General features: G+C 34.9%; 1 protein-coding gene across 1 annotated transcript; it reads left to right on the forward strand.

The window, feature by feature from the left end:
- Nucleotides 1-1,035: 1,035 nt before the first annotated feature.
- NTT (C2H2-type zinc finger family protein) lies at nt 1,036-3,450 on the forward strand. The gene is made up of 2 exons (XM_007028804.3): nt 1,036-1,784; nt 2,791-3,450. Exons 1-2 carry the CDS (start codon nt 1,137-1,139, stop codon nt 3,226-3,228), a joined length of 1,086 nt encoding a protein of 361 aa, XP_007028866.1. The 5' UTR covers nt 1,036-1,136; the 3' UTR covers nt 3,229-3,450.
- Nucleotides 3,451-11,130: the final 7,680 nt, after the last annotated feature.

Below are 11,130 nucleotides of genomic sequence, written 5' to 3' on the forward strand. Positions count from 1 at the left end.
ATCAGTATCACATATCATAAAATGACAAATAACGTTTTAATACAATTAATCAACCGTTGATTATAAAGATGTGTACCTAAAATAAAAGTGTAAGATTTTAAATGTAATAAAAGAATAATGATTTATTTAAAATTTTCTAAATAATTTAAGAGATATATAGATATTATGTCTAAATAAATTCTAATATAATTTAAAATTTTGTAAATGAATAGACAATATTAGAGGGCAAAATCTGCCAAATAAAAAGTTGACAAATTTGTAAAATCTTCAACATAGGATCAAAATATAACATGGTAATCTTAAACTCGATCATAATATCCCTTTGTTGATCTAAGATTGCTAAAGTGCTATAAAAGATTGTGATCAAATCATTGAAAATAAATTATTATAAGAATTTTAGGTGATCATTTAGGACCAATTATTTTTAAGATAATTATAAAAGTATATGGATAAACCAAGTGAAATTGATGAATATGTATATCAACGTCTAGCTAAGCTAAGAGTCCATGTCATTGGGATGTGGGTTAGGATAGTGGATCCTTCTTCTTCTTCTGTTGCCATCTTAGTGCTAGAAGAAAAAAACCTAGTTAGTGCTGAGCAGCCAAGTGCAGCATAATCGCTTCTAAAGCATCAGCAACTTCTGTTGCCGCTGTGGGTATTTTGAAAAGAATATGAAGGGCATTTCAGTCATTAACTTGAACAGATAGATAGTAAGTAGGAAAAGAATTTTAGTGTTGGTTAACTGGAAATCCAAGTTTTACCATAAAACGGCCATTAACGGTATTTTCCTAGATTCTCTTCATACTTTCAACCAAAATTTTTATAATTAAAAATCAAAAAGAGTTAGACTTCTCTGTTTTGGTCCTCACTTGGTAATTATATTTTTCCCCCTTTGCTTTTTTTTACTATAATATTTTTGTTTAGCACTATAATCACTCTCTCCTCCACCATTCACACCCTTCAGTCATCTTGTACTCTCTTGTCTTCTCTCTCTCTCTCTTTCTTTCTATCTATAAAAGCAAATCTATCAAGGCCAAACTGTTCTGAATTAATCTCTATCCCTTCAAAAACACTTTTTCTTCCTTTCTTTCTTTCTTTCTCTTTCTTTATTTTTTTTTTTGGTTTTTTTTGCAACCATGGCTGACTACCCTTACTCAAATTTCTTCTCGGGTTGGTTCAAGTTCAACCCTCTTCAACATTACCCACCTCCAAACCCTCCTCCCCAACAACCTTCTTCCTATACCCAAAATTACTTCTATAGCAGCAACACCACCTTCATGACAAATGAAACCAATCCTTTTTTTCACTACCAAACCTCATCATCGTCACCTCCTTCCCCTCCTGTTAGAGAAGCCTTACCACTATTGAGCTTGAGTCCCACAAGGCATGACAAAGACGAGGAAGTACAGGATGATGAAGATCAGGATCAAGAGCATTCTTGCACCGCCATGGATGTAGACAAGAGCAAAGGGAAAGAGGAAGGGCGGCTGCTCTTCACTAACAGTGCTGGCGGTGCTTCTGCTTCTGCTGCTGAAGATGAAACTGTTACTGTTGCACTCCATATAGGGTTACCAAGCCCTAGTGCTTCAGAGTTGGCGTCAGTTTTATCATCTTCTTCAGAGATCACTGACAAAGATGGGGATGGTGATGATTCTGGGTACCCAGTTAACAGACTCAACAAGGGACAGTATTGGATCCCTACCCCTTCCCAGATTCTTATTGGCCCTACACAGTTCTCTTGTCCTGTTTGCTGCAAGACCTTCAATAGATACAACAACATGCAAGTGAGTTTTCATTACTTGAATTATTGCCTCCAAAAGCCTTCTTTAATTTCCTTCCTTTCTTCTCTTTCCTTCTGTCTCTTTTTCTTAGGCCTTGTTTTTCCCAACATAAAAGAAGATAAATTCAAAAACAAATACATCCAAACTCTTTTCTTCTATGTCTTCTTGCCTGATGGAAATCTTAACCCGCCATGCTGTGACTTTAAAGAAGAAGAAATAAAAGTAGATTCATCCAATGGGTATTTCTTTTATTTTTTTTGACCCAACACATTTTCTGGATACGTATCATCTTCTGGTTCTTTTTTTCTTTCTTTTTTTTTTTTTTGGGTTTTTGTGGTTTGAATAAATCGTTCTGATCCAAACTGAGTCTGAGATCAGTACCTTCTTTTTCGTGATTGAACAACACAGCAATGTTCCTTATGTCTGTGGTACTTTGAAGTTTGTGCTTTACTCATTGGCAGGCGGCGTACAAATTTTTGCAGTTTTTTTCAGACTTAAATGTTCTTAACGAAATAACAAATTTATCTGTATGAACCTTCAGTTTTCAACAAAGCACTGCAGATATGAAAATCTCATACGTGGAAGATATCGTTTTCTCCATCTTCCTAAACCGGGAAACTGATACAACTAGATTTAACTCAACATAGGGGATCCACAATTGGGGTTGAGCTTAGGAATTTCTTTTGCTTCATGAACAAAATTCATTTCTTCTTTTTATAAGAGATATATGAACAATTGTGTTACTACAAGATAATTGTTTTTTTTTTTTTTTTGCAGATTACAAGATAATTGTTATTCATTCATATAATGTAGAGTTCTATGAGATATAAACTAATTTTTCCCAAGGCACCAAAATTAGCATTGAGGGTTCAAATTTGTTTTGTTTGGTACAAGTATATAATTGTACTACCAATATTTTGGTCTTGGGGAGATTGCAGATCACTTTTGCTGTTTTAATGTTGTTGGCTTCTTCTGATTTTTTTTTCTTTGACTGAATTAATCTGTGTAGATGCATATGTGGGGGCATGGATCTCAGTATAGGAAAGGGCCTGAATCACTAAGGGGAACTCAACCAACAGGCATGCTAAGGCTTCCTTGCTATTGTTGTGCACCAGGGTGCAGGAACAACATTGATCATCCACGAGCAAAGCCACTCAAAGATTTCAGAACCCTGCAAACACATTACAAGAGGAAGCATGGGATTAAGCCTTTCATGTGCAGAAAATGTGGCAAGGCATTTGCTGTGAGAGGGGACTGGAGAACCCATGAGAAGAACTGTGGGAAGCTCTGGTACTGCATTTGCGGGTCTGATTTCAAACACAAGAGATCTCTTAAAGACCACATAAAGGCTTTTGGGAATGGCCATGCAGCTTATGGCATCGATGGCTTGGAAGAAGATGATGAGCCTGCATCTGAAGTGGAACAAGATAATGAGTCCATGCAGTGATGAATAAATGGAAATTAAAAGGGTATGAAGGAATGGTTAATTAATATTCTCTAATTATAAAGCTTTATTTGCAGGCTTCCAAAGTAAGAACTATATATATAAGAATCAATTTACTTGGGGAAGCCACCTTTTTTCCTCTTTTTTTTTTTTTTAGTTTCCTTAGCTGTTTCCTTATCAATGTAGGATCCTTAACATCAATGTTAGGCTAAGCTCTTGTATATCCATTTCCCTTTCAAGTTTCAACTGATCATTTCAGTGGTTTCTTTCTCTTTGCAGTGTGCTTATCAATCATCCTCAGCATATGGATGGTGAATAATCATATTGCTTCTTAAACTATTAGTCACCAAAATGGAAAACAGAAGTTGAAACTAAAGACCCTTGTTGGAAAGCATATTGATGCATTGGATGATAATTATGATATACTCATTGAAAAGAAGATAATGGAAAATCTCCTTTTATATAATGAATAAATGTTTCATAAGGAAAAATGTAGTTATTTTTCCTGAGCCCTGTCAATTGTTTAAAGCATATATGAATGATATTTCATTAATTATGAGAGGGATTTATGGGTTGTTTGATTATAATGCCAACAGATCAAATTCTGTCCAGGGAATATATCATTTTTCTTCTGCTTTCTTCCACTTTGAACCATGGAAAATCCTGTGATTAAGAAAGTTGAGACACAAGAGCATCCACCATAGTTATGCACCTACGTACAAATACAAGTGCGTATATATGTGAGTAATAGCCTATCTACTTGATGAAAAGGCTGAAACTGTCACTGGTGTCATATCCTATCTACTTGCAGAGATTGAGTGATAGACCTTTGACAAAACCTGGATGGATATTATTTGGGTTCAATTTTCAGTAGTTTTAAGTTAAGGGAATAATTAAAGTTAAAAAGAAGAAGAAAAAGATTATAGTGAAGCTTTTTGGAAATAAGATGACCACTTCCGCTAATTCTAACTTTTAGGGATGAAGATACATGCATGGATAATAGTTGTGGGGTTTTCTGACTTGTAGCTTTAATAATTCATTTTCCTTTTAAGATCCTCATATGAGTCTTCGCCACTCTCCCACAAGCCTCACAAATGGGTAGTGAAGGGATGTACATAAAGCAAGCTGATCACTGGATAACAAGACAGGTGAGTATATTTTGTTCCAAATGTAGTTGAGATAGGCTTTTCATCCTGCAAATAAATCAGCTTTTTGGGGTGCATATGATGCCCTTTTGCTTTGGTTAGTGGAGAGGTGTGTTTGTTGATGGATGGAACATATACCATATGAGATTCACTATTACTTGGAAAATTCAAGGCAAATGATTAGCTTTTAGAGGCCGGAGAGAGAGAGAGAGAGAGGTGTTAAAATATGATCTGGGAGGATACAATACACTAGAAAGATAGGTAGGAGCAATAATAGTACTACTAGTTATATAAGATGTTAATAAGATTGGAGGGATGGAAGTGGAATGGATCTTGTTGGCAGCTTTCTTTAGAGAGAGAAAGGGCATGGGCAAGGGGGTCAGGGCAAAAAACTGAAACGGTGTGGAGCCCAAGCTCTGCTGGTTGGGCAAATCTGCAGCATACACTGATGCCCCCTACAGTGCATACACACCTCCTCTGATGGATAAACTGTAGCATGAAACGACATTTCAATGAGTCTTTGACCATCTCTCTCTCCTCCTTTCCCTCTCAAAACACAGCTTTCAAGTTCAGCCTGCAAATTGCTGTTAGTGAATGCATGTATGCAAGTGTTCCAAGAACAATTATGATAATGAGGAATACTATGAGAGTAAAAAAAAAAAAAAATGAGAGGGGACAAAATTTAGTGATTTTCCTTTCTCCCTAGACAATTTGTATAAATCCCTCCAAAACACCACAAAGTTAACAGGCTACATTGTCAGTTGATGGCCCTGAGGGGGTTACCAATTCCTCTGTATACTGTTCTGTAACACTCTCCAGATCAACCAACAGTATATATTAACTAAGAAATCAGAACCAATTGGCATTTATTGGCATTTAATAACTTACCCTTTTGCTGGGGAGACCAGCTCGTACCGCAATTGACCATCCCCTTGGGGCCATTCTTCTTCCCATGAGGCAACTACTCGCTGGCTATATATCTCTCTGCATACATATCAGTGTTATCAGCTTTTTTTTAATTTTATTTTTTCTCTGCACTGCCACCGTATATCTTTTCAATAAAGAAAGTACCTAAGTACTTATATACGTATTAACTCATGCATGCATGTACGTGCATTCTGTCAAGAATCCCCTTAATTACAAAATGAAAAGTTTCTGGGTCTAACCCCAAGATAATTCTGCAATTTTTTTTTTTAAATTTTCTTTAATAAAGAGAGGGGGAAAGAACAAGATTCACACCACATCCAGGTTAACAGAAGCTCATTATTCTTTTTCCAGTCTAACAGTTGAACACAGCCTTTACTGCTTAAAATCCCAAGGCCACCCCCTTAATGTATATTTATTCTGATCTTTTCCCATTATCAAAGTGGTTTTTCCATTAGTTTTATTATTAAAATGCATTTTTCCATGACCTTGTCAAGGAGACCAAGCATCCTACACAAGAGAATATGTATAAATATTTTTTTTTTATTTTGCCTTGTATTCATATTCCAATACACAAGGAGACAGCTTTGTCTCCCTTGGCTCGAATCACAACCTCTTTCAGCAAATTCTTATTTAATTAATAGGGACACCAACCTCCTCCTCTCCTTATTTTTTTTGAAAGATATTATTAGTTTTTCTTTTCGTGAAATTCAAGGTATATTACGACAAGAATACCATGTTTTCTCATGTAATTAACATCAAATCCGGGGGAGAAATGACACAATTTGCAGATCCACATCATTCATAAGTGGTCCTGCTAAATTTTTTCATCAAGTGCTGATGCATCACTTAAAACAAAACCTTTTACTCAGGCTAGTTAAAATTTCATTATGTTGTTTGTTATCACAAAAGACAAAATTAAATATCATTAGACAAATCACAAATTTAGTCACTTTTAGCCCAAAAAAATTATAATCTTGAAAAGGAATAAATAAAACCAAAGTACTTTATCACAATTCAAATATATGCTAGTATAAATCATTGTGAGACGTTGTGGAAGGTGACGCATGTCATTATATATATATATATAAAGAAAAAAAAGTATGGACACCAAAGATCTAATGAAATTCACTTGTTTTTCAGTGAAATGATGAGCAATGTCTTCCATGAAATGTACCCATGAAAACTACATGAACCCTTAAAAAAATATATGGACCAAACTGCAAGAAGGGGAATTTTGAGGTAGGTCTGATCCTCAAAGTATATGAGACAACTTTGTTTGAGAGGCCCCAACAAGCAAAAGGAAAAGGGGGAAAAAGGGGGAAGAAATAATCTTGACTCATAATCACACTCACCTTTGAAAAAGGAAAAACTAAATGAGATAAAATTATAAAAGGAAGGGGGAAAAATTAACAAGAGGAAACAAAAATCCTTCTTTTGGACTATACCTAGCTAGAGATATCTCTCTTTTTGGCCATGATCATTATCCATGACCATTTGCTTTCTTTGATCCATTTTTTTCTTCTGCTAAAGTTTGGTTGCTTTGGGTGTTAGGAGATTCTCCAAGTTGTAGGTATTTTGCATTTCGGTAGCTATCTTTGGTATAGGGGAATATAGAGCAAAAGCTTCATAAAGAAGAAATGGGAGGCATATACTTCAAAACATAAAACACAAACACCATGAGAAAGGGAGAGAAAGAATGAGAGAAAGAAGGGCATATCAAGGCTTTTCTTTCTGCTCATCAAGGTCAGGAGAAAAAGGTAAGTTTGACGTTCATGCCAATCAAATCAAAATGGGGTATAATCCATTCGTTTTTGAGGGTTTTTTTTTTTTTGTTAAAAGTACTATTTGATCAGACAAGTAATCAAAGGGTCTAGTTGCAGAGAAGATCCTAGTATTAAACATCTACTAAAAAACCCGACGCCCGAGGGAGAGCACTCATTAAGAAGCAAATCCACACGGACTAAACCTCAAAAAGTGCAATCAAGAATTATGGAGATTCCGTGCAAATTTTTCAACTTGGTCGCAGAATAATAGTTTCTGCTTCTTCTTTTTTGATCCAAAGTCTGCTCAAATATTTATTTATTTTGTGAATGAAATTGATAATACCTCTGCACTTGATATTGTCTAATAAAGGCATACCCATCAATTTGATGTAAGAATAAAAACCTAAAAACAATTGATGCTGCTACTTTTCTCAATCAGGCTTCCTTATTATAGAATACAAAATGCTTTATTACAAATTAAAAGCACTATTAGTGAAAGGATAGATCATTTTAAGTACTCTTTTTTTTTTCCTGCATAGATTTTTTTTTTAAAAAAAAAATTGACACTTTTCTTATAATGCATGTAAATGCAAATATGCATGATATCATTGAATCAAATACTCGAGTCCATGAATGACGGTTTATTTTTATAACATTAATAGACATTGTTATAATTAATTGTACGGTCAAAATTTTGTTGGTTAATGTTAGAAACTTTTATTAATCTAATCAGACCAATGGTAAGGTCTGAATAGATGCTTTGGGGAGGTGCATGATTAAAATATGTATGGATAGTAGGACCCGTAAGAAAAAAAAAACGATACTAATTACCAAGATAATTTTTATCTTTCTCAAAAACAAATCAGCAATAAATAAAGAGAGAACTTTTCTTTGAAAAAGAGCACTTTCACCAGCTTCCTAGAAGGATCCTATCCTTGGAATGAATTCGTATAACAAAAAGGAGAAAAGGAAAGGTGAAAAGAGAAATGAGACATTTTCTCTTTCTATTGTGGTAAAGGTAATAAGAAGAAAAGCAAATGTTGGATACTAGCTAGTGTGAGTAAAGAAGATGTTTAGGTTAATACTTGTAAAAAAATAAATGGAAAAAACGGAAATTTGGTTAAGCCCACATGAAATAGAGAAATGAAAGAAAAAAAAAAAAGAAAAAGAAGTATCTAAGTGTCTGTAGCAATAAAGATGGCTTTTAAAAGTGGTTGCAAATCAATAATGCTTAATTGTCAATTTCTTTTACCATTATTATCATTGTAAAAGAAAACAACAAACTATGGCATTTACTAGTAAAGCAAATGCACCCAGACCTATTTGAGTAGGTACTTCAACTTATCGTCTCAAACAAGTAATGTTTTGTTAAGTAATAAGTATTGAATATAGTACTTGAAAATATATCATTATAAAATTATTTTATTAATTAAATATTTGAAATTTGGGCCTTGGATTGGTTTGGGCATATCTTAAAGATTCAATACGAATTAGGCCTCACCCAAGCCTATTGTGTTTAGCTTATCAATATTTGTTGGTGTTGTGTGTGTGTGTGTTTATTTAGGAAACTTCTACGGTTTATTTACAAGTTAACAATGAAATTTATGCTAAAATTAATAAACAATTAAGGTTTTGGTATTTCATATGCGGTGTCAAGACAAACTTTTGGCCTAAATACATCTTGGTTCAACTCAAAAAGTGTTTTTTCATCACACCTTTTTTTATTTTTGAAAAAATAAAAAAATTTATTACCTAATCAAACGAGGAAAACAAACACCAACTACATCATTAACCAATAATTCCTCGGATTTATTAAGTGGGTTATTATAAACTAAGAAACCAATACTTCCTTGGATTTTTTTTGGTTGGACAAATGGATTCTTACTAATGAACCACTATGTGCCAAGTACTTGCGACTTTTCTCTTTGGCAATGGAAAAGGAGGGTAGGGTTATTGATGAGTGGAACAATGGCAATTGGGCTGTTACCTTTAAACGCAACCTTTATTCTTGGGAGAGTGATGCCTATAATGAAATTCATCTTGAGCTGTCCAACGTGACCTTTTTGCCAGGGAAGGATGATAGACTAGTTTGGAAACATCACCCCAAAGGTCATTTCTCAACCAAAGTTTTCTACTCACTCCTTGACTCGGACTCTAGTGACCGCAAGGTATGGTTCCATTCCATTTGGAAAATTTCAATTCCTCCAAAAATCCAATGTTTTCCCTGGCTTGCAATTCTTGATTCAATCCCTCCCAAACACTTTCTTGCATCTAAAGCAGTTCATTTTGATGAAGATCAAATTCATTGTCTTTGGTGTAGTTTGGAAGAGGAAACTTGTTCCCACATCCTCATCATATGCCATTTTAGTTAAAATGTATAAAGCCTTGTTCTTCATTGTTGGGGCATTTCATGGGTAATTCCTAACACGATTGCATCTCTTATTCAAGCATGGGTTGGTTGCCTCTTCACGGATGCCCTTTAGAAATGTTGGATGAATGTTTACGGCTCAACTTTCTAGTCTTTATGGTTTGTATGAAATGATGCGGTGTTCTCCAACAAAGAGTGGGATGCTTGTAAATTCTTTTTCTTATATAAACAAGTTCTTTCCTCTAGATTCATGCATGTGAGGGAACCGACTTTATCGATGACTTTGGTCGTTGGATAGACCAAAGCATTTCCTTCTCCAAGAAGATTCTTCTTCACACACGTTTAGGCGTTTCATGGTAACCCCCAAGGATAGTGATCTCAAATTCAATGTTGACGACTTTGCTTGAGTAAATCGGGGCCAGCTGGTTGTGGTGGCATCCTTAGGAATTCAGATGGATTTGTTGTTAGGGTTTTCTTCAACCCTTTGGTTGCCAAGAGTCTAACTTTGTTGAGTTTATGGCCATCCTTTATGCTTTGCACCTTTTTGCCTCATATCCTTATAATGGGTACAACTTGATCATTGAGTCTGACTCAAAAGTAGCTCTCTCATGGATTAAAAACAAATCTCAACGACCTTAGAATTCTTGGCGAGTCTTTAATGAAATTGATGCTTTCCGACACTCACTTGGTCTTGTCACCCTTTCACATATTTTAAACGATGGTAACACCTTCGCTGATTCCTTAGCTAAGTATGAGGTTGACAGGAATTCTATTTTTTCTGCTTGGTGGTGAAGACCAATGCAGTTTGTTTTCATATACAATTGCTTCACATTATTTACTCCTTTTCATTTTTTATGTCTTGTCTTTGCTTTGATGTTGTCACAATACAAAGGATAGAAGGCATCCTTTCAATTTTGATAAGTTTTTGCTATCTTAGTTTGCTCTACTTGTTTTTTGTTTCATGATATGGGGACCTTTTTTGACAAGAGTCATCTTGTTTTAGCCTATTTAATAGGTGGCACCACTATTTTCTCTGAGTAGTAGTTGCTACCTTTTTGTTATTATATTTACTATCAACGAAATCTTTGATTAATTGAGCAAAAAAAAAAAACCTCTCACAAATATAGAAACTTTCATTGATCATAAAATCAACAACTTTATTATCTTCACTATAAACATGACAAATCTGGATGTCCCATTGCTGTTGAAGAAGACTATGGATGACTTGAATTAGATCTAAATTGAAGCATGGATGACTCAATTGAGATGCAATAGCTTGTACTGCTAATTTACTATAAACTTAAAAGTCTATTTGCCAAAAACCTAAATCTCATGCATAACTTAGTCCTTGATATACTCTCCAAAGTTTTGCTTTGTAGGTTGTAAAATTTCTAAGCCTCATTGCATAAACACCCTTCTATTGACTGTCGTAATGTGCGGGTCTGGGAACCCGACCGCCAGACGTGATGTGAAAACTCACTAAAAACTAGGAGTCGCCACCAATCTTTTTTTTACTAGGTGCGATTGGCCACCCATTGACTCGATTCTAATCGATGAAGCCTTAAATTAATTTTAAGCCCACCGAAAAGAACCTTAAACTAGTCTACATTTTTCTAGATCTAAGTTTGGGAGTACGGTTACGTCCGGGGAAGGATTAGCACCCCTAGGATGCTCGTTCCATGAACGGTACCATTTTTAGATT

This window comes from Theobroma cacao, chromosome 5 (genome assembly GCF_053813885.1).
Source record: "Theobroma cacao isolate CCN51 chromosome 5, ASM5381388v1, whole genome shotgun sequence".
Lineage (NCBI taxonomy): Eukaryota > Viridiplantae > Streptophyta > Magnoliopsida > Malvales > Malvaceae > Theobroma > Theobroma cacao.